The 23,183-nt window shown below is 40.9% G+C and overlaps 3 protein-coding genes across 5 annotated transcripts in view; 1 reads left to right on the top strand and 2 right to left on the bottom strand.

Moving 5' to 3' along the window:
* Positions 1 to 291: 291 nt before the first annotated feature.
* calca (calcitonin/calcitonin-related polypeptide, alpha) lies at positions 292 to 3,937 on the bottom strand. Of its 2 annotated transcripts, XM_079473370.1 has the most exons (5): positions 3,813 to 3,937; positions 3,201 to 3,292; positions 2,631 to 2,765; positions 1,166 to 1,353; positions 292 to 954 (listed from the first exon to the last, which is right to left on the bottom strand). In XM_079473370.1, exons 2-4 carry the CDS (start codon positions 3,284 to 3,286, stop codon positions 1,194 to 1,196), a joined length of 381 nt encoding a protein of 126 aa, XP_079329496.1. In that variant the 5' UTR covers positions 3,287 to 3,292; positions 3,813 to 3,937; the 3' UTR covers positions 292 to 954; positions 1,166 to 1,193. The 2 variants fall into 2 exon arrangements, with proteins under 2 accessions (XP_079329496.1, XP_079329495.1); XM_079473369.1 differs by lacking the exons at positions 292 to 954; positions 1,166 to 1,353 and adding an exon at positions 1,615 to 2,077 and having other exon boundaries at positions 3,813 to 3,904.
* Positions 3,938 to 6,586: 2,649 nt separating this feature from the next.
* cyp2r1 (cytochrome P450, family 2, subfamily R, polypeptide 1) lies at positions 6,587 to 11,142 on the top strand. The gene is made up of 5 exons (XM_079473238.1): positions 6,587 to 7,474; positions 7,984 to 8,125; positions 9,149 to 9,778; positions 9,865 to 10,191; positions 10,277 to 11,142. The coding sequence occupies exons 1-5, from the start codon at positions 7,235 to 7,237 to the stop codon at positions 10,456 to 10,458; spliced, it is 1,521 nt and encodes a 506-aa protein (XP_079329364.1). The 5' UTR covers positions 6,587 to 7,234; the 3' UTR covers positions 10,459 to 11,142.
* A 3,200-nt stretch (positions 11,143 to 14,342) lies between these two features.
* Positions 14,343 to 23,183, bottom strand: part of pde3b (phosphodiesterase 3B) — a gene marked incomplete at its 5' end in the record, with an annotated part of 39,669 nt that continues 30,828 nt past the window's right edge. The window contains 14 exons of one of the 2 annotated variants that reach the window (XM_079459225.1): positions 14,343 to 14,525; positions 14,646 to 14,902; positions 15,150 to 15,387; positions 15,481 to 15,642; positions 15,817 to 16,020; positions 16,463 to 16,662; positions 18,786 to 18,899; positions 19,013 to 19,124; positions 19,959 to 20,093; positions 20,737 to 20,897; positions 21,013 to 21,104; positions 21,180 to 21,399; positions 21,556 to 21,662; positions 22,201 to 22,325. In XM_079459225.1, coding sequence (XP_079315351.1) covers positions 14,691 to 14,902; positions 15,150 to 15,387; positions 15,481 to 15,642; positions 15,817 to 16,020; positions 16,463 to 16,662; positions 18,786 to 18,899; positions 19,013 to 19,124; positions 19,959 to 20,093; positions 20,737 to 20,897; positions 21,013 to 21,104; positions 21,180 to 21,399; positions 21,556 to 21,662; positions 22,201 to 22,325 — 2,082 coding nt within the window. In that variant the 3' untranslated portion in view covers positions 14,343 to 14,525; positions 14,646 to 14,690. Of the gene's footprint in view, positions 14,903 to 15,149; positions 15,388 to 15,480; positions 15,643 to 15,816; positions 16,021 to 16,462; positions 16,663 to 18,785; positions 18,900 to 19,012; positions 19,125 to 19,958; positions 20,094 to 20,736; positions 20,898 to 21,012; positions 21,105 to 21,179; positions 21,400 to 21,555; positions 21,663 to 22,200; positions 22,326 to 23,183 lie in introns of both variants that reach the window. The other variant, XM_079459224.1, reaches the window with a different exon arrangement.

Here is a 23,183-nt window from a genome sequence, read left to right as displayed (position 1 = left end):
GTGGAGGATGCTCAGTGGAGCCAATAAGAACAAATAAAGCATATAGCTACGTGTAGAGCAGAACATATATATAATCATGAAAACCTGTTACCTAAAAACTAGCAATCAAGTTGTACTTTTTAAGAAAGGATTTCGATTTTCAATAAGGTTTAAACTGTTTGGTTTCAGTTCAAATGGTATGTTGCATTCGTTTCTTCTGATAAAGCAGCAAAACATTCCTGACAATCATTTTAAACAACTGGACAATCACGACTGTAGAGCTATTTTGTCTTTTTCTGTTTAGTTTTTATTATGATTGTATTAAAAACGTAAAGTGCAGAAAGTGGTGTGACGGGGCATAAGACTATGCAGACCAATTACTAAAACAACCAGCCAGTCAATAAATCAAGTACCCCAAAACTTATGTATCTAAAATACATTTTAATCTTGCTCAAATTCACAATTGTTACAATTTGTAATTCAGTGGTAGTACCTCCATCTCCTCAAACATACTGTACAACAGCGGCATGTAAAGTGTGTTACATCAAGGCACAAGACACGTCCATATTGAGGGAAGCCTTTTTATGAGGCACTGCTTTAATGTGATCCCCAAAATACTGTAATGTGCTGAGACACATCAGAGGAACATGGGCCAAACCATACTGTACATACTAACTGAATGTGCTCTCTGCAGAGAGGAAAGAATGAAGCAATGCTCTTCCTAAGAGCGGGATGAGTCGAAAAATGAGTATGACTACCGATCACCTCTCTTTTCTTTCTTTTTTTTACATTTTCATTCCTTTGTGGAAGAGCAAATAAATAAGCAGTTTGAATGTCTGGCAGGATGGAAACAATCAGTGCTATCAACTGGAGTCCATTCAGATGAAGGTGAGGCGTTTCCATTCCCAGGGTTCTTAAGGTGGACATGATGGTTTTCTCTTTCGTTGACTGTGATCAAAGAAGAATTGTGGAGACCTGTCAAAATAAATATATTTATGAATGTTAATATCAACATCTATCTCTCTATAATCATATATTTCGTATTTTATTTACATAATGTGACATCTACATCGTTCTGTAATTATTAAAGTCGTGCAATGTTTTATCTTGATCGAGGCTCACATAAAAACAATGAGGTCAGTCTGAAAAGACACCTGAAAAGGGTTTTAGAATACTGTTCACACACCGTAAAGCGAGGGTCCGTTCTCAGTGGTCTACTCCTGACTGAGCCTCCTCCGTCTGCCGAACGCCTGTGAGCCCACATTAGTGGGGACAAATTTGCTGCTTCCGGTACCCCCGGAGCGGCTCAGAAAATCCGCCAGGCGATGGGTCACACACGTGGCTGTGTTACAAGCTCGCTTCTGCGTCGTAACACTGAAAATGTAAAACTAAAAATGTTCAAATTCTCATGTAATAAAGCATAACTTCATATAAAAAATGATTTGCTTTATTTTTATGATTGTGTATATTTATGTAGGTGCAATTTGCAAAATGTCTGCAGTAACGTTTCTTACCTAAATGGGAAGTAGAGGCTGATAACATTTAATATATCTATACATTCTCTAATATATCTATAGCTTCTCTCATATATTTAGTCGTATCGTTTTAAATGTCAAACAAACAATAGGCAGAAATGTAATTCTAAAAATATCTTTATTAGACCAGGAGCTAAATCAAATAAAATCAAACAAGACAGAAATTTCGCTGTGAGTTAGAAAAAGCTACCGATGAGAGCTCTCCGGTTTCATGACTCACTTATATACCCTAAATAGATCCAGTGACTATACGAAATTAATGCAACAGAGTCTGTCTGAGATGTTACTCTGCCAAAGAAAATAGAAAAAAATGTTCTTTCAAGTCAATCAGGCAAGCAAACTTCCACATGCATGGGGATACAGCCTCTGCCGGTTAGATACGATTGATTGCCTCTCCGTATCCAGCAAACGCATCATTGTCTTCCAGGCTGCGCTTCTTGCCCGGTGTACCCGCTCCTACATTGGTGCGTGGATACGTCTGCAGCTTGTGCAGCTCCTGGGACAGTTTCCCCAGCACACAGGTGCTGAGACTGGAGCAGCGCTTGGAAACGGGTCTACCCAGGCTGTGAGGAAAGAGACCACATGCAGAAAAACTCATAGACAGCCATGCAGGAGCATTGCATTCACATACAGAATAAAGATGATGGGATGCATGTTGACATGCTTCCTCGCATGTTGCCGTTATGCTAATACGCCCACCATGCTTCAATTATTCCGTTTTGGATTTGCGTTTCACATCTTGATGCTCGACGAGCATATCATGCAGGCATTTCCTTCCACATGTTTGTAGATCATGCTTTTGTTCATGCCGTTTGATATACTCATGCATTAACAGACATTACAAATGGTCTCATAAACTAGAAGGGCTTAATACGTTTCATGCAGAGAGTAAGCTTGGCAGAGAACTCCCCAGATGAATCCCTATCTGATGAAATTCATCACATACCTGTCGCATAAAACAAGGCTAGATACAGTTGACATAAACGAGGTAGTGCGCTCATGTTGCAGATAATTCTGGCTTATTTGCTTGAATGTGAGAGAAACAAATCACTTCCAATAACTTTCAATAGATTTGCCTTTTGATAGATCTTTGAAAAGAAAAGAGCGTCTTTTTACCTGTTTTCTTCAGAAGCTTGTTGCTCCATGCCCTCTGCAGTCATTTGCACAAATTCTTTGACAATCGCATTAAGCAACCGCCTCGCTTCGTAGTCGGTGAGTGTCGCTCGATCTTGTGTGGATTCCAGTGCAGGCCTGCAACCCAACATCTTCAGGTTATTATTCGCTCCCGCCATGCGGAAAACTATGGACATGCTTCATATTTTTCCTACGGTAAAAGCTATTTTTGCTCGCTGGGACAAATCCTAAACATAATCAAAACAATCTGCTAAGAGTATGGCACTTAAAAGCTGTCCCGTTGCCAAGTTAAGATTTATCACCGATCAATACTGTTGTAAGCAGAGTGGGTTTGGCCGGGATTCATCTGATGTAATCAAAAGACTGATAGTCCATGATGCCGCAACCTCTAATGAAAACATATGCTCTATAGCTTCTGTCCAAATGACTTGAACAAAGCACCCGTTTCACTTGTATATTTAGCTGATTGATGGAATTGTGGTAGTAAAACATAATCCTTTGTCATCATCGCATTTATCAGGCGGAAATCACATTTCTTTTTTAAAACCTCACCTGGCAGGAGATGCATTAGAGCTGTACATCTGGCAAATAAGCAGAGCGTAGGCAACAAGGAAGGCGGAGATCTTCAACATGACCATGGTCCCCTGTAGCGAAATATTCTGCCATTAGATTACATTCTGAAAATGTATTTTATTATCAGCACTAACCCCGGAAATTTTGTTTCCACAGTCTAACGAAGATGTCACAAGCACACCAGTTGACTGTTCAAACATGCAAAGAAAACCTTCAGACAACAGATCTTAAGTCAGCATTTTGCGCATGTTCTCTTATTCTCGTGTTTGCGGCAGGAGAATGAGACTTTGTGTGCCTGATGCCGACGTCTTCCACTGTCATGCTCTAACTGCAGCATTAAAGATATTAGTCTCCTGATTTCCTTTCCTGCAGGATCCTGTGCATTAGTATAATGAGCTTCTCTCTCCGCACCCACAGCCAGCGCTCAGGAGCTGTCCAATTCTCCTTGAAAAATCCACAGAGCATGCCTTTCTCCACAGCTAAAGAGTCAAGTATATACGATAAAGTGCTTCCTGGAGTCTTAGTTAACATTACCCATACATGGACATTTGTAAAAGACATCTATGTATGGTCAAAAATAGTTTTACTTACCTTAAGATTTTAGGCTTCGTGCAACAGAGAGTACAAAAGAGTCGTTCCAAAATAGAGGGGATATATCAACTTGATGAAATTTTGAGTCTGTTGCATCAAGCTAAAACACACCTGCCTATATACCCACCATGTGAGTCTCACTATTGACAGTGTGGGTGTTTAATGATTCTCGGACAGCCAACCAGAGTGCTCTGCTTCCTCATCCAACCAATCCGATTGTTCTCGGCATTCTGTAAAATGATAAAGAGTGTGTCACACCAATGACGTCATTCCTCAATCACAAACTGCTCCATTCACAAAAATTCACCAGTGATCAGCAAAATTCAATATCGTTCGGAACAAAATTTAAATAGTACGCAATTTATTTGTCAGTGGAATGTATTAAAGGAAAGTCGATGGTCTTTTTCAACTTCTTAACACTTATTTATATAAAAGTTGTATCATATGTCTATCAAACTTTAAGTAGCCTACTATTGAGACAAACATAAGCCTGTTGTCTTTGCGTATGTGATACGGTTCAGGTTTGTATGATAACTACAGTTCCTGCTTAATACTTACATTATAAACATATTTTAAAATGATGCTAGATCTTAATAACCAGAAAACTGCGGGATTTGAACATGCACATAAAGTGTTAGCATGAATGTACAAGGAAATGAATAAAACCCCTTAAAGAACGAGGAGGAAAAAGCAAGTCTGGTTGTTGCTTGTGTGACATTCTTGTGAATCAATTAAGAATTATGTGCCAGACAAATGCTGATGGGCAATCTTAGATGCAGGGAACACGCTCAAATGGGAAATCTAAGATGCAGGGAATGCGCTCCCATTTTCACTGTGTGTCCTGCAATAACGTGAGTGATCAATCGCAACATTGCTCTTTTCCTTATTTGGGTTTCCTGTGATGAGGTGACCCGTCGTCTAAATCAAAGAGGTTGTGACCATAACAAGCCTTCTATCTCGGTCCCAATTACTAAACCCTTTGTCTTGAGGCATCATCTGACTCCTCTTCTTTATTGGCTACGGGCTAATAAACCATCTCCACCGAGAGACTGTGTTTACGTCACATAGGAACCCCATTAGTCTGGATGAGTCTTTTAGTGCTATCGAACCCGAAGCCGTGCCAATGACAAAATCAGTAAATCTGGGTGAAGTGACAAGACCAGAGACCCGCGCTCAGCTCCAACACGGACGCAAACTAGCATGCGTGATGGACATCTCGAGTCTAATGAAGGGTCATTTCCGTTATAGGGATGCTTTGCTGAGACTTACTGCGTCCATAGATCAGTGAGTAGGCAAACAAAGTAGGCCGGCAAGTTTTCCCCGCACTAAACTTTCGAGTCAATACCGTAACCTTTCAAATTTGGTCATGCTTTAACATCACCCGCTCCACCCGGCCTTGTGTAAGTTATTCCGACAGGCAGATAATCATTTCGTTTCGAAGCGGAGGACGATGCCCTTTTCCATTATCACAGTACGCATGTTCATCTGGATAAACACGTGCTTCGAAACTTCAAGATGGAAATTCACCAAGTGAGCAATGACCGCTGCAGCTGCTCTCCAAGATGGCATGGCCGTTTGAACACCTGCAGATGGAAAAGAGCAGGGATTAAGTGAGATTTGTAATGGCTCTGAGAGGAAAACTAAACACAATTCATAACCCTCTCGGAGACACAAAGTAGCTCTAAATGGTCAGCGAGGAGCCAGCGCAGTTCATCCTTGGACATTAAGGAAATGAGATTTAATCACTGAGTGTTGCTCATCAATCAAGCCTCCGTTTTTAACTTCGAGTTCATTGTAATCTTGTCTGTGTGCTTTACTGATCACACGCCATGCTCGGATTTAGACAACATTAAAAACTCGTGCCATCATCTGAGTCACCGAGAACTAACAAAAAGACTAAATGTGATACCTTTGATGGCCGCGAGCTGGGTCCATTCAAAACTGTGCAACATTAAGACGAAATGCAGAGTGTACTAAAAAGCTATTTCTGAAACAAGAAGGCCCCCTGACCTAATCTCTCGACGCGACGGCAGTAAAGTAATACCGTGCTGTTGCGTCTTTGACATCTCACAGACTTTTATTGATTAATCTATGACTGTGACTGATTTTTCCTCTTCTGCCAAATCCATAATAGAATCTGTTTCCCATATCCAGCGTTGTAGATGTCCTCATTATGTATCACAAACACTGAAATCTTTAAACAGATCCTCTGAGACCTGTTGGGTTTGTCTATTTATACCCGTAGAAAGGCTCAGTAGATAATAAATCCCAAGACACTGTGGTGTGGAATGAAGCATCATTTTAGTGGGGTATTTAAACGACTCTGTGGAAAACTGTCTGATTTATGAAAAGATAAGTGCGAGATACGTCGCAACCACATCTGATAAAGGTGAAGAACAACACCTGAAGACGGCGTTGGTTTGTTTCTCATATTGTGCAAATACATAACTTTGTTTTCCTCTCCAAAGCTATAATGCTCTTAAGCATTTCCCACAATGCATAAAAGCAAGCTCATGCAATTTTTATGCGTAGCAGTTAAGATAAAAAGGTCGCTTTTTCAGGCGCAATGTGAGCTGCTGTTCGATGATAAAAATACGTGTGGGCCTACACATAGCATACACCTGCAGCGCTATAGTCCCTAATGTCCTTTATTTTGTAGATGTGTGACTTTTATTCACGCAGAAAACAATGATTGTGGCATTCGAGATAATACGATTCTTTATTTCGACTAATTAAGAATGATATGTTACAAACTGAACCGTGACGTCATAAACGCTGTGAGTGCGAGGTTTACTGCTTGGTTAAAATACCAGGACGGACGGAATGCTGCTTCTGTTCTGTCAGCAGGGGTGGAGGGGTTTCAAACCAGAAGGTCAAAGTTTGTTGCACGGCAGATTGTGCAGAGAAACACGAAGGTTTGACCGAAAAACAGGCAAAAGTGACGGTTTGAGCTGACGGAAAAACAGGCAAAGTGACGGCTTGACCGGACGATTCTTCTATAACGTAAACGTTCTATCAATGTTAAAACATTAAAACATTTACTACTTAATTTTATCACTCGTTAAAACTGAAGCATTTTAAATGACCCCTTCCGGATTTTTACATCTCAAACGTCCTTTTATTGTTTGTACGGGCGTCCAACGTCGCACACTCGAGACGAGCGTTTGAGAAACGCATCTGTCACCGCCAGCTCCGAGGAAGAGACCCCCGTTTGAATTCTCGCGACCGACCTTATCGCTAATAATCAATTACAATGCGAGTTCGTCCAAACCGATCCCCCCAGTCTAGCCAATCTTAGCATCTGAGAGGCGGGGGATAAAGAGCAACATGTGCAAGATGATCCTCTGGCGCTCTGGCTGACAAAACGTAGAAGTGGAAACTTTTCACAAAGTGCAGATCATCCCAGAGTGTCATACTTTAAAATGGTATCGATTAATCGGGCGACATCTCTGTTGTCTTTGTCCCTGGAGCAAACTCTCCTTTGTCTGTGTAGTTTGTTTACGACGATCTTCGTTTTTCTGGTGATTCGCCAGCTCTTAAAGCAGCGAAGACCCCGAGGGTTCCCCCCCGGACCGACACCTTTACCCATTATAGGGAACATACTGTCCATAGCCACAGAGCCTCACGTCTACATGAAGAGGCAGAGTGAAATCCACGGACAGGTACGGATGACACTTCACGCACGGTCCTCTCTCTCTCTCTCTCTCTCTCTCTCTCTCTGTAATCCTTAACAGATGTCAAAGTTTTTTTTAATCACGTTATTCTGTGATATCCTTGCAGTGTTTCTGTGCTTTTATTGTTTAACCACAATATAATTCATTATTAATAGCATTAACTACAAATGTATTAAGATTCTTGTAATCATCCAAGCGACGCGACGACGGTGTCATTGTCATCAATTGTCTAATTATAGTCGAATGTTTCTCTCCGGTCGCGTCGCGTCGCGTCGCTTGCAGTGTAGGTGGGGAAGTTAAGACAAAAGAGCACTGCTTTTAGTCGCCTTTTGGCAACGCTTCTGCTGCACTCAGTTTTCATGCTGAGTCAGCTCTATTCATTCCCTTCCTCACTGTATCCATGACTGGGACTGTAGCCCTGTAATTATACTCTGTTCATTAGTAGAAATATGCTTGGCAGAGAGGCTGGATAAATGAATGTTACCATTTGCATCCAGATTTTTAGTCTCGACCTGGGAGGGATCTCAACTGTTATCCTAAACGGTTATGATGCCATTAAAGAGTGCCTGTATGACCAGAGTGAGGTTTTTGCAGACCGGCCATCCCTTCCTTTATTTCAGAAGATGACCAAAATGGGAGGTAAGTGGTGCCTTTTAGATCGATTCATTGCAGTGGTTTTCCAAATATAGTCTTTGAGAAATGTTTTAGAAATAAATGGAAACCCATCACAGAAATCCTAATGGTTTCCATTAAAATATATTTATGAAACATTAGTTTTTTTCCATTGAAACCATTACAAAATTCCTTTTGTAGTGTGTTTTGAGCATTATTCCAATAGGATTATTCTACCAGATAACATCCCACCAATAGAATCCATAATATGCCCGTAGATGCCATAAAAGTTCCCATTACAACCATTCAATTCATTTAATTTTCTATTGTGTTTTGGGCAGGGTTCTATTGTGTGTTTTTTTTCAGCAGGGTTACATATCCTCATTCTGTGATTTTTTAAGACATTCATGAAGCTCTTTCCTATAAAATTCATAATACAAAACATAACAGTTATATGATATAATTTCCATGTCTGTCAAACTTCAAAACACCATGAACACCCCACAATAGTCACTTGGACTTGAATCTTCTAAGGCTATAGAAATTTTGTGTGAAGAACTGACCGAATTTTCTTTTACTGATAATCTGAAATCTCATTAACACAACATAACATGCTGTGCCAGGGTTGACATAACTGATGCTAAATGACATTGGTTCTCACCCAAGATGTCCCAATGGGAATAAATACGATCCTAAAGCAGAGAAAAATGTTCCATGAAAAATTCAGTTAACATATTTTTTCTTTCTGTTTTCATAAAAAAGGGGGTTAGGAAACAATAGATTTGTTTTTATGTGAACTATCCCTTTAAACACAGTCGTCTGCAGCTGCGTGTTTCAGAGAATGTTTGACACATAATATATGTCAGAGTTGTGGGAACTAGAGGACACAGAACAGTCGCCCATGAGGTTATCTGAGTATTGCAATTCTTGTAATTTTTGGTTAAAGCAAACAATCAATGGTTAAACACACAGAAGGCTCATCAATGAACAAACATAGCTTCTTTGTTTCTGTATTTAAAACTCTTTCTGCATTGTTTATTCACCATCTAGGACTTCTGAACTGCAAATACGGTCGCGGTTGGATGGAACACCACAAGCTAGCCGTGAACTGCTTTCGTTACTTTGGCAGCGGACAGCGGATGTTCGAGCGGATTTCTGAAGAGTCCCTGTTCTTTTTAGACGCCATTGAAAAGCACAAGGGAAAACCGTTTAACCCCAAACATCTTGTTACGAATGCTGTATCCAACATCACCAACCACATTATCTTTGGGCAGCGTTTCACTTACGACGACAGCGATTTTCAGCACATGATTGAGATCTTCAGTGAGAACGTTGAACTGGCCGCCAGCGGCTGGGCCTTCATGTACAATGCCTTCCCATGGATGGAATACCTGCCCTTTGGGAAGCATCAAAAGCTATTTCACAATGCCAACGAGGTGTACGTCTTCCTTCTGCAAATCATCAAGCGCTTCTCACAGGAGAGGGTCATCCAGTCACCAAGACATTACATCGATGCCTACTTGGATGAGGTGGAGCAGAGCGCCACTGATATGGCAACATCTTTTTCACAAGATAATCTAATTTTCTCGGTTGGAGAACTCATCATTGCAGGCACAGAGACCACTACGAATTGTTTACGCTGGGCGATGCTCTACATGGCTCTGTATCCCAGGATACAAGGTTGGCTTCTGTTGAACTGCAAGCTGGTTATTTTTTTCATGTTCCATAAAATGTCACTAATCATGTTATGCTTATTTTTTGTTCAGAAAAGGTCCAAAGGGAGATCGATTGTGTCCTGAATGGCAGGCTACCTGCATTTGAAGACCGGCAGAGGATGCCCTACGTGGAAGCAGTGCTGCATGAAATCCTACGCCTTTGCAATATTGTCCCACTGGGTATCTTTCGCGCTACCTCTCAAGATGCAGTGGTGCGTAACTACACTATTCCCAAGGGCACCATGGTCATCACTAACCTGTACTCGGTGCATTTTGATGAGAAGTACTGGAGTGACCCATCCATCTTCTGCCCAGAGAGGTTCCTTGACAATAATGGCAGATTTGTTAGGCATGAGGCATTTCTACCGTTCTCAATAGGTAGGTCATTGTCAAATATTTTGGAAAGGCAACACAACCAAACATGTTCATTTTCATGATTTATGTCATTTTTAATGATCTCTAGGCAAACGTCACTGTCTCGGGGAGCAGTTGGCCAGGTTGGAGATGTTCTTATTCTTCACCACGTTGCTCCAGAGGTTCCACCTTCAGTTCCCCGAGGGCTTTATTCCAAGTCTTTCCCCCAAACTAGGCATGACTCTGCAGCCTCGGCCTTACTCCATATGTGCCATCAGGAGACAGCAGTAAACCTTCCCCCATGAGCCCTCTGTGAGCCTACTTAGAAGCGCATTATTCCCTGTCTTAAATTCCATCAGGTTTTCAGCGGGGAATACTGACCTCTGATATTGACTCCTTAAATTCTCAGAAGGTGTCCTCCATAGTTTCATAGAACGCAGCTTGGGTGTGATAAGGGTACTGTTAAAGAATACATTGTATGGAGAACAGTCAGCACACGTGTGTGGCGAACGAGAATGTACAGGGCACGTATCTTTCATAAGTCGATTTGAAAGATGTGCAATGTGTGGCGAAGCGAACATTGTGCTTGTCAATATGAGATGACAATAATTGACATGATTCAACTCTGTAACAGTTTGGAGCACTGTCATTTTTAACATTCCTTGAATTCCTCTATTTCTGGAGTTAAATGAGAGGACGTAAGTTGCATTTCCAAGAACGTTTTAGAAACATTTATGACTCCCATTGGCTAAAAGCCATATTTCAGCACTGAACTAACAAAGACAGCCCTGTCTTTAGTTCATCTCAGTGGAACATTAATCATGAAACTTCTGTGGAAGATAATGGTGCTATACTCTCAAGAGCTGAACTCCAATATACTTTCTTCTTAGTACAATGTATTTTTTGCTTTTAACTAATATCTGTGTAAACGCTTGTTGTAATAAAAAAAGTTAAAACCAACCAATTTTACAGCATAAAGCTTTGTGATGTGTACATTTTTATACTGCTCCTTTGGAAGTTTAAGTTGGTCTGCCTGCCTCAACCTCTCATTCAATAGTGCTGACTATTTCCGTTGGAAATGTATGCGCCATATAAACTTATCTGAAATGGGCACATATAGATTTACTGAGACTGCAAAAACACGAGTCAGTCAGTGTACAACAAACATTTTGTAAAGCTTTCAATTTGTGTTTGAATGGTTTGCAATTATTTACTTTCATTTATAAGTTATGGGTCTGTGCCACAAAAAACATTTCTCACTTGCACCGAAGTGCTTTTAAAACAATTCTGTCATCACAATAAAAATTTTACCATTTTCCCAAATCTATGCTATAGATACCAATTACACACCAAATAATCTCAAAAATAAAACTCAAAACGGAGAATGACGAGTAAGCGCACTGTTGCTTTGGGCAGCTTGTCACTGCGATGCTGTCATCTGCAGAGATAAAGCTGGCCTTTCATATGACCTACACTTGGGGACTCATCATCTTCTAACTGTCATCTTACAGGCATGTCCTCCCAAGAGAACGCTTGGGCTTTCATCTGTGAACGGCTAAGAAACAAGCAGCTAGACGATGCTTATTAGCCCAGCCTGATAACACCAAAAACACACCAGACATACACGTGTTTGGACTTTTCTAAATAGGTTATAGGTCCTCTAGGGAATGATACTACCTGACACAAGTTTGGACAAAGGTTTGACTGTTCATTGACAGCAGCAAGTGGTTTTAAATAGCTTTACATTTACCAACTGAGCTACGGGAACATTACTTCATTTTGAAAAATCCAGGTGATGTCTGACGGTGTTTATTGAGAGCAAATGGTATTTACTTTGGAGATCCTAAAATATTAGAATTAACGTTGGTTACATAATCAGCTTACTTCGTAGTTTTGACTATGAATAGATGTCAATAAACTGCTAAATTGTATAGAATAAACCACATTTCAATGGTCCTAGAACACGTACACGTGCTAGAATGAATATCACAATGCAGACAATAACATGACACAAACAAATCAAGAGAGAAAGAAAGAGGAAATATTATTCAGGGATGGTGCTTTATGACAGCTATAAATAACAAAAAAAGTCAATTTTCCCCAAGAACCCTGAAGAGGCTGAATGGTTACATCAGACATTGCTATCTAAATGCTACATAAACAGTTGAATGCCATCGTACAGGTATTGATGACAAGAACATAAGAGGTCACTGTGATCCAATGAACCCCCATAGCGAGGTACCACAGTCCGTGGCTGAGCGAGCAGACGATGCTCTGATCTGTCGTTACCCTCCTTCACAACCTGAATGACGTTCAGAGTATGCGTTTGAGCACAGCTGGGGTGAGCTCAGTGATGTGAGGGATGATGATGCTGAACTCCTGGATCCAAGAAATGATGATCGCAGTCTGGACAGAGAGAGAGAGCGAGAGAGCACCACAAGCTGCTTTGGGTGCACACAAGCCCCCAACATAAAAAAACACACTCTGAGCACAGGCCAAAAGTGACCGATGAACAAACCAACACGGGGGAATCGAGAGGCATCTGGCGTCGCCGTTAGGAGCTTGTGGTTTGCGAAGGCAATCTTTAGAAAGGCTTGCGATGAAGAGTGGTTATGAGCGGGAGCACAAAGACAGTGCACCCAAAAAGAAGAATCTCAACCAAAAACTGAAAAACAACACCCAAACACATCCACATCTGTAAATAGCATCCGATTTTTAAAACTCCTGAAACAAGATGATCCTTACATGTTCTCAATGTACAATATATGTCAGCTTTATGTAGAAAACAGACGCATTGCTGATTAATTAAAAAATATATAATATTATATATATTTATATATGCAAGTATTCTTTCTGTGCAGAGGTTAAACACTTGTTTGGTAGTAAAATGTGCACATTTATATCTTATTCTATTAAATATACTAGCTTGATTTACACTGCCTACTTGAGAACTACAGAGACCAAATGAGCTTTGGTGAGGTGAGGAAGAGAGGAATAGGCCGAAATCGAGTCAGTCTCTCTCCCCTCTCCAAATTCCCACCGTTATCTAGTGGAATGCCTAGAGTTCTTGCTTCAGACCAAAATATATAGAACTATTTGTATTAAACCTGCCTTACCGTGAAGAATAAGAAAATATATTTGAAAGAAAAGAAAGAGTGTGAAACCTTAAATTAGATTTATGCACTGGCCATATTGCGCGTTTGGCAATAATGCGTCTGAAGCATGTGACTGTGCTCAAAATAATGCCAAACATAAAGTAACCCCAAATCAATGTTCAGTCTGTGACATGCGTGATAACTCGAACAAACAGCAAGAAGTTCATTTTCACAGCTGGATCCCAATTCTTATCAGGGGGTATTTGGAAAAACATGAACATGGCTATACTGGTCTGGAGCAGCAGATAAGGACAAGGGTTAATTTCCAGTACACTGCACTTATAAGGGAGCATCTACGTTTGTTAATGATTTTAAAGTTCTTCATACAAAAAATAGAAACGTTTCACCTCTGAAAAGAACGTGCAAGTCATTGTGAAATCGCAGACTTAAATTTGCGCAAAGCGAGGATTGATCCTTCACATGAATCCTGAGTAACCGTGAAAAAATATATCTATTTCAACGTAAAAAAGGAAAACGTCCCTTCATCTGAACGGCTTTCCTGTCCCGTTTGCTATGCCTTGTCCACAGATGGACTTTACAGAAATTCAATTGGCAACTGGGCGTTCCTTTAAACAAAAAAACGAAACCAAAGAAACACCACAAATGGAAAACAAACACGCAAATAAAAATCAACATAAACAAACTGCAGAAAGGTGATGCACATGAACAAAAAGCATCCAAAACGATGCATAAGTAAGGTCATTTTTCCGGTCAAAATGTCAGCATTTCCGCTTGGTGACTCTGTGATACAGTGTTTTATGTCGCCAGCATGAATTGGGGACTGCACGTACAGTGCAGCGTACACAGTCCATTATCTGGACCACAATAAAAATAAATGTATATACTAAAAGTTCAGACAGGCACATTTTGAGTTATGCTTCCTGACACTGAGCCTCAGACGGCCTCAGTCTCGGTCTTTCCATATTATTGAACTGTTCGCTTTGGTAACAGGTGTCAACTACATCCTAGTCTCCTTTATCTAGTCACTTCTGCAACTTATTTGACTTTATAAGTACCTACGGGAGAATAAAGAGCTCATCACAGTGAGGACGACTCATCACGGTGCCTGCTTTCTTCTTTCCTTTGAATCTCATGATACAATTCGCAGTCTTCAAAGCTGTGTTTATTCTCTGCTGCTTCTCCATGGGGTGAAAGTGCATAGGAGTGGGGTTCCCATCGAGGGTCCTCTCACAGTAGTAAGGCCTTTTTTTCAACACAATGTGAATTGCATTAGTTTCAGAGTGTCAGCACAGTGACTAATTTCAGCTGAGTGTCAATATGTGTGTGTGTGTTTAGGTAAAAAAAGAGGGAGGGGTCATTCACTTTTTTAAGCCCTTCACTGAGCTTCATTTCTTGACCTTGCTCCTGCTACTGTCGCTCCTCCTCTTCGGCTTCCTCTTGGATGACGTCGGAGGAGGAGGTGGACGGAGGAAGGCTGGGGCTCTCGGATTGCTGCTGTAGCTGAGTCTCCTGCTCTTTGGCCTTCTCTTCTTCCTCGATAGTTTTCTTCCACACCTTGTGGTTCTCTGTTAAGTGCTGCATGATGTTGCAGAACAACCGGCGTCGCCCTTTTCTTCTCTCTGGAAGAGACAGCGCTCAGTTAGCATGTGAAGCATCAGCTAGCTTAAGCAGCAAGGGATGTCCCGAAATGTGGGCAACTTCAATATGAAAGTTTTGTAAATGCAATATTTTGGCTTGATATGCATAGATGCTGCTTTATAATGCAATAACGCAATGCATCATTATCTGAAGAAAATTTTGTTTGGTATATTGGCATTCTGATATAAAGTCAACTTATAAATACAGTTGGTAGTGTTATCTCCTTACTTGGTTCAAGATCGTCCTCCAGCTCTTCATCTTCTGTTTCAATGTCTTCCATTTCCTCTTCATCGTCTGAGCCTTCCTCATCAATCCATTGTCCTGGCAGTAGGCCGGCAGCATCATAGGAGTTGCAGAGAGGCCCTACGATGTGTGTAATAAAAGACTCCTGCAGCTTTGCTAACTGTGGCGAAGAGCGATCCATGAAGGGGCTGATGGGTAATCCTAGAGTGGCCTCCTCATCACCCTATACAGGCAGAAATGCAAAAATACACTTAGGTTCTTATGACGCCACAAAACAGTGTGCTTGCCTACTTTATATAAAGTCAATAAAAGTTACCTGCTCATAAAACTCATTGACGATACCCTCTGTCCATTTAAGGTGAAGGCTGCGGTCTTTGGCTGGCCCGTTGATATCTGCCAGCTTAATGCACACTTGGCACACTAACAACCTGTCATTTTCATTAGTCCAGTCGATGCCTGGACTATTCACATCATTAACCTGGGAGAAAGATAAAGATCAATCACACACATTCATGGCGGTAACAAAAAAAGCACCGACACATGTGTTCTGTTGGGACATACAGCAACAGTGCAGCTCATTTGGCTGTGTGCTGTTATTTTACCCAATTCTATAAGTCACAGAGTTTCGGAGAGCCCAGACTACACTACTGACCTTGGAATTAAACTCAGCTAGGAAGTCAAAGTGCTTCTTCAGGTCAGTGGCGAGGATGGCCTCGATCACTAGGAATCGAAAGCGCTTAAACTCAACGTGGTCCAAGTTGCCAAGGAAGTTGAACTCAGACTGGGAAAGAAAAAGGCTCCATGCAGAGGCTGCGTGGTGGTTCTCCAGAACTGAACGGTCATTATACAACACCGCCTGTATGTGTGGAGAAATGGAGACAGTAATAGGAAGAGTGAGATTTCACCATCACTTACTGACCCTTATATGGTTCAAAACGACATGGCTCAAAAAGGGGCAAAAAAGAGGCAATAGCAACATAAACTAATCATAAAAGTCTACGGTGTATTTTATTAATCCAATTCAATACACAAATTGTCCTGGCAGCAGGCATGTAAAGGTCCAGTAAACGAAATTTAGCTGCATCTGGCAGTGACGTTGCCTTTGGACCGTTAAATGATCAATTATTACCCTAATCTATGGAAACGTACTGGAATAATGAGTATTGTGCTTACAAACCAGTCATTTTAGTGTAAGCGCTTTGTGTTGCTGTAATAAATTGTTATAAATAGTATTTCGTATAAAGACGTACAAATAAATACATCTTATTTATACATATCAAATTTGGTCTATCACTTACCTGAGGAGCGTTAGTGGCTACAAGAAAGGCATTTGTGCGACCGGGGTGATCATAGTCATGCATAGCAGCTGCTACATATAGTGCCATAAGCTCCAGCGCAGGGACATTCCAGGCCAGGCAGCCATAACTGTCATCCGAGAATGAAGAACTTTTGGACGTGGCATATGCGACCCTGCCTGGAGAGATTCCACTGTCTGAATCTGATAAATACAAAGACTTCTATGTTACAACAGTAATGAAACACCATTCCAGGTAACAGTCCATTCAACAAATCAATACAGTGCTGGCTTGCACAACTACTACATAACTAGGTGGCATGTACCGTGAAATGACTGAAGGCCTGTTCACATGAAGTCTTGACATGATTCAACTCTAAATTACTGAAATTTTTTATTTCCAATGATAATCTAGGCTTGGTGATATAAAGACCCCACAAATTGCTTTTCTGGTATTGTGTAGACATACCTTTTAAACCCAACCTTGACTTGGTCAGATGGTAGCAGTCTCGCTCGCTACTCAGATACTCTGAGCCAGCCATGTCGGCCCATAGGTGGCGCTACAGCGATGCTGAACGCGTTTGCGCTCATAACCCCTAAACCGTTTGTCGCACACCCAAGTATTTTAGATTAATGTAACCATTGGCTCAAAACTAAAAAAAACGTTTATCTCCGATTTCATTTCCGGTATGCAAATGTTTCCGCTAATTTGCATTTTATGCAAAAAAATAATAATGAACTTGTTCCCTTAATTTTTGCCCGATCGGCACCAGACCAACGCTGATGAATTCTGTGGAGTGTGAATGTGAATAATTATCGAAAAAAAGTTGAAATATCGATTCATGATGGCTGGGGGGCACCATAACGTCTGAACCGGAAGGAGCATATATTTTACTAAAATGGTTATAACTCGTGAACCGTTTGAGCAATCTTCATGGGGCTTGGACCATATGTATATACTTTCACACCTCTAGGTGGCGCTATAATATAAATTTTCTCGAAAAGGGCAATAACTACCCAAGTGTTTGCCCAATCTATTAATTATTTGGTATGGTGTGTCTTTGTGTCATGTACCATGATTCTAGAAAAGGACATTGGTATATCTAAAAAAACATGGCCGCCATCGGCCAATGAAGTTTGAGCACTCCTTACACCGACTTAACGGAGGCCGCTCGAAACGACACTCGCTGGGCTTGTTCGACTCATAGTCCTGAAGGTCTGTAAGAAATATGAACTCATTCGGCCACTGGGGGCGATATAACGTTTTTGGAGTGCTTAGACAATTGTGTATCAAGTGACATTTGACAAATACTCAAACTTTTTAAATCATATGATAGCTCTCCTCATTCTGAACAACTTTGCCTCTGGAACCACTTCTGTCGATCAAACGGTTTGTGATTTATCGCTGATGATGTCAAAAACCTACTTTCGTGAACTAGTCCTAGGTTTTTTCGCTTGATTGGGACCAAACCAATGCAGATGACTTCTGTGGAGTGTGAATGTCAATAACTATCGAAAAAAAGTTTACACTTCCTTTCAAGGTCAATAAGGGACGCACGGCAAAAGTTCTAAATAGGCGGAGCCTATTACATTAAAATGGCCATAACTCAAGAAGTAGCTCCGAGGTCACCTACTAAAGGCAGCGGCTTTTGGCCGCTAGCTCTCTTCATTCTGAACAATCTTGACGCTTTAGACTGCTCAAACCCGGGAATCGCTGCTTGCAGCTATATTTTTATCTGTACTTGAGCCAGCAAGTGACGTCACTGGCCCCAGTAAGATTCAACACCTCTGCTTGCCAGAGCTGGCAACTTTGTGAAACAGCAGCAGAGTGACTCAGAGTGAACTCCATTTGAGAAATTACAAGGGCCATCAGCAGACTTAAAATAAGCCCTGAACCTGCTGAGCCAGCAGCCGCCATCAGATTTCAATCGCAATACAGCTTCTCTTATCGGACAGAGTTTGCGCCTCTGGCCGGAATTGCAAAACCGCTCAGCGGTGGTGGGCTCATTTATTCATGATGGATCTGACGTATTGGAGATTTAATAAGACATGACTAGAGATACAGATGTTCTAACCTGAATCCATCTATCATTGTCCAAATCTTCAACTCTTTTACTCTACTACTGTACGTATCCTGAGACTTTAATCCAGAGCAACCTGTCACTTTGTAATTAACCTGAAAAGGCCCTTATCGCGATGAACCATAAATCTCCCACGTGGAGTTTTAAATCAACAACTTTTTTGGTTACCCTGTGATCCTGGACAGGACAGGCGTCTAAATCTTTATCCACCACACCACAAAATGGAGCAGAAGACCGCAAATGTACCTGTATCACTTCCTGTGACATGTTCATTGTGGATCTGCTGAAAGCCTGGGATTGGTCGGGTCGTAAGATACCACACTGCATGAAGGACGTCAGTGGCATGGACGCGGTTGTGATCTGTGGCGAGAACGGTCAGGAAAGATTTTAAACAGTTTTTAGTTTCAAACAAATGTCTGCACTTGGGTCCAATTTGAGAAACCCTGGAACAATTTCAAGATTTTTATTCTCACAGGGGATATCACGATAGCCGTTCTCCAGAGCACAAAAGTACGTCATGAATTCCCGGACGGGGATTTTGAAGATCTCAAACAGACCCGTGTCCTGGAACAAAGTGTACGCCACCTGAGAGAATGTAATAAACAGAACTTCATTATGAAAAGACGACCAGTGAGCCATCAAGTCCCTGCAGATTCATGTTTGTTACAAACTGAAGACAAAGTAGTGAGAGGGACGTTAGCATTACATTTGACATTCTCATGTTAAACTTAATACGTTCAAGCTAAATTCATTATTAAATTTTTTTAATGTGGTCATCGTTTACTCAGCCTCTTGTTGTTTCAATCATGACTTTCTTTCTTCTGCAGAATACCAAAGAAAATATTGTAAAGAATGTTGGTAACCATACAACAGTAGTTTAGTGTCCATATAGCTTAGATTCAACTTTTTTGTCATTACACATATACAAGTACAGTGTTACAAAATGTAGTTTAGGTTTAACCAGAAGTGCAATTGCAGGATATACAGTTTGCATAAATATAGGAAACAATATTAGACAAATACTATACAGTGGGCATGGACTAAGAAAAATTGACAGTAGGTTTGTACTTTTAACAATATATACAACTGGCTATATACTATGAACAGAAATGTTCAGGTGGCTAGGAGCAGATAATAATTTAGACTAAACAGCAAGTGCATAAATTATAGACATTAGCTATTAAAGTTGCAGTACAATAGATGAGTTATATACTGTATAAAGGTGAATGGGTACCATTGTTGAGCGGTTACCAACATTCTTCAAAATATCTTCTAATGTATTCTGCAGAAGTCAGTCAGTTATACAGGGTTGAAATGACAAGAGGGTGATAAATGATGACTGAATTTTCCTTTTTGGGTGAACGATCACCTATCATATTAAAGATGTTTCGACACTGGTGAATGATGTGTAGTACTAACATAGCTGAGAATCCTGCCGGTCTTCCCTCCTGTCATGTCCATCAGCTCAAAGATCTGGAAGTTCCAGGTGTTCATCTTCTCCATGAGAGGTTCATGCTCCGACAGCATGGAGTCCAGCTTGAACTCCTCTCCTCCCTTCCAGAATCCCAGTCAGCAAAAGACAGAAGGACATGGTGTGATCATTACAACAAAAACTGGGCTCAACAACAATAAGTCAAACCTGATGTAGGACTGTTTTTTAAGAGATGCTGTAATGACAAAAACATTTCTCTAGGTCAGCTCATTTACGTTATCCTCACACGTGCTCTTTGAGTAAACCCCTTTGGGCAGAACACTAAACCTTGAGTTTGCAGAGAGACCCATTGAAACTCCATAGTTATAAATCCAGCAACCACATAATAAGGGAATGCAAATAATCACGATACATCTGCAGCGAGATTTCTGCACTGGCTATAAACTGCTGTTACCACATCACAACTCTGCTCATTCAACAGCTGGCAACTTTAACAACTGCCAGATTGGCGAGTAAAAAACGAGCGAGCGAGAATCGAGACGGGGCATTTCAGGTTACGCTAAGAAAAAGGCTCGTCTCTTAAGCCGATTTCTAAGGCAAATGTTGGTAACAGCACTTCATAAATTAAAATGACTCATTCCGCAAGCAACAATGGATCTTGATTTCACTTCTCTTGGCAATGTATTAAACATTAATATAATGAAACCATGTGGGGATAAAGTCTGATCGAGTGTCTGATCGAGTGTGCGTGTATGTGCGCTCTACCTCACGTTCCGGTGAGGACGGCTCGGGACTGGAGGTCTTTTCCTCATCCCCGGTCTGGCTTCGTTTCTCCCTGGCTGTGTCTGAGGATCTCTCCTCCTGAGACTCTGCCTCCAAGCTCTCCTCTCGAATCAGGTTTTCTGCTCCGTACTCGGCACTTTCAGCTAAGAAAGCAAGCAGGAGCATCATTTTGACACAAACTGTTTAAACTTTTGACACAAGGTGTTTAAAACAAAATATTAAAGAATGAGGTGGCATGGTGTTGTGCATAAAACCTACCTGAGCGTGTTCTTTGCATCTCATTGGCTGCTGGGTGATGGCCTTCGCCCACCTCCACACTGGCCACACCCTTTAGCATCTGTCGGCCGCAACTATTATAAAAACACAATTGGTTATTTTTCTCTTGGTGCACTCTCAAGAGGAATCTCCAAAAAGAAGGTGTGTACCTGGTGCACGTGGGGGTCGAGACTGGGCTGCGATACTGCTGATGAAAATCAGGTGAGTTCAGAGTAAAGCCTGGCGGTTTGAGGAGGCTGATGCTGGGCTTGGTGAGGAAATCCGCTGTGTCGGGGAACTCCACTGGAGAGCGTGTGACCAGAGATGAGCTGGGAACAGCAGGGGGACAGTGAGACAGCGAACTGACGGGACTCAGGCTGGAAGAGACACCTAAAGACACACAATAGAAACGTTTGCATCGAGGGAGACCAATGTCACACTGTCACCCACATATTTTTTTATATGTAAATGAATCTGATAATCATGTGCGAGCTTGACTAAACAATACATGAAAGAAAAGATTATTTAGATCTTGATGGTGCTGACCTGGTCTTCTGGGGATAGTTTGGCCGTAGGAGAGGGTGACAGAGGAGGATCTTTGTTTAGGTATAGTCAGCAGGTTGCTATTCGGCCCATTAGAGACACAACTCGGGCTGTACAGTGAAAATGCATATTTAATAAGGCCCAATGGAACCTGTTGAGTCGTTTCTTATTTTTTGTGCTGATTCTGGAGAAAAGCATGTGATAAAATGTGTCACACTGTACTGAAAGCATAACCCAATGAATGAGTCATAATAATTAAACATTAAGCAAATAAGGATAAATATGATCTCAGCAGATTTAGTCTGGGCCTGTTAATAAATCACGTTTACATTAGATTTATACATTTTGATTAGACTTTCTTTGTTTCTTAGAGGAATTTGTCTCAACAAACTAGTTGTTGTCTGATTCTTTTTAACGCTGCCACCTTGAGGAGAAACAGCACAATTACATTAAGAATAAGACCCTTCTAAAACTCAGAGTTTGTTTAAATAAGACAAAAAGTTGAAATTACTCATAGGTTCAATGACACTTCAACCTTCGACAGTTTCCATCAATTCATAGCAATCCCCGGAAACAAGCACACATGTGCTCCTGCTTTATCTCTAATGTAGATGGCCCCAGAAAAGAACATGAGTGAGATGATCTGACCTGCTGTGTTCAGAGTAAGATCTCTTCCCATTGGTGCGTTCCCAGCGTAATGAGGAAGACTCCGAAGAAGAGGTTGAACTGCGCCTCGGCTGAGGGGTGGGTAGGCTGTTCCTGCTGCTCAGGCCCTAAAAGTACATAATCATTTAAGTAGTCAATTGCAGCTGTGATTGTTTTTATTAAAAAAAATGTGCAGATTAATCAAAAGGTTTTGATTGATTATTCAGTTTTTGCAATTCTTTAAAATATTGAGTTTGACCTATTTAAACTGATAAATAAAACAAGGACATTATTTCAGCTTTTGAAAATAGTTTTTTAGGGATCTTCGAGCCAGCTGAATGGAGAAATTTCCTTTAGATTTCTGTCTTCCATCAATACTCATCAATAGTCAAGCTGCTGCTACTATGTATTAAATAAGGCCGGGCACTGACACATTTCACGGTTTGATTTTTTTCCAAAATTCAGTTTGATTCAATATAAATTGATTTGGATATATAAAGTAGGTTCTTGAGATGCATTCAAGCTATTCGCTTTTTATCAGTATGTACTCCAAGTCACTTAGAAGTGTCTGCTAAAGGCATAAATGTGAATGTAAAAAAGTGTTTTTCTTAAGGAAACTAATGATGTAAAAACTATACAGGGAACCAAGTCACCATACCATAAAACGTCAAAATTACTATGTATAGTATAAAGTAACTGCATATACTATAGATTCTAAAATAATGATGTTCTAATAATAACAAATGTTTATTCAGCCAGGACGTTTATGCAGGTGCATTTTAAATGAAACACTTCAGCTTCCAAGAAAACATGTTTTTTGGGAGGGTGGGTCAAGAAAGAGTTTGCAGTATATTTTCTTCTCCCACACACACTGCAAGACACTTCGCTCTGTGACTCAGGAGTGCATCCTTACTGTGAATTTAAAATGCATCCAGTCACATTACACGTACTTTCCAATAATTCGACTGATGGTGGGTTAATGTGTT

The sequence above is a fragment of the Barbatula barbatula genome, assembly GCF_947034865.1.
Source record: "Barbatula barbatula genome assembly, chromosome: 1".
Lineage (NCBI taxonomy): Eukaryota > Metazoa > Chordata > Actinopteri > Cypriniformes > Nemacheilidae > Barbatula > Barbatula barbatula.
Note: the sequence above shows the minus strand (reverse complement) of the source record. Positions and strands in the feature narration are given on the sequence as shown.

What these genes read in the sequence shown, in the direction of transcription:
- cyp2r1 (XM_079473238.1), top strand. Translation starts at nt 7,235, where the DNA reads ATGGTATCGATTAATCGGGCGACATCTCTGTTGTCTTTGTCCCTGGAG. An exon ending in AGAGTGAAATCCACGGACAG is followed by an intron (nt 7,475 to 7,983) that starts GTACGGATGACA and finishes ATTTGCATCCAG; the next exon opens with ATTTTTAGTCTCGACCTGGG. An exon ending in GAAGATGACCAAAATGGGAG is followed by an intron (nt 8,126 to 9,148) that starts GTAAGTGGTGCC and finishes TTCACCATCTAG; the next exon opens with GACTTCTGAACTGCAAATAC.
- calca (XM_079473369.1), bottom strand. Translation starts at nt 3,286, where the DNA reads ATGGTCATGTTGAAGATCTCCGCCTTCCTTGTTGCCTACGCTCTGCTT. An exon ending in TCTAATGCATCTCCTGCCAG is followed by an intron (nt 2,766 to 3,200) that starts GTGAGGTTTTAA and finishes GTTGGGTTGCAG; the next exon opens with GCCTGCACTGGAATCCACAC. An exon ending in CAAGCTTCTGAAGAAAACAG is followed by an intron (nt 2,078 to 2,630) that starts GTAAAAAGACGC and finishes CTTTCCTCACAG; the next exon opens with CCTGGGTAGACCCGTTTCCA.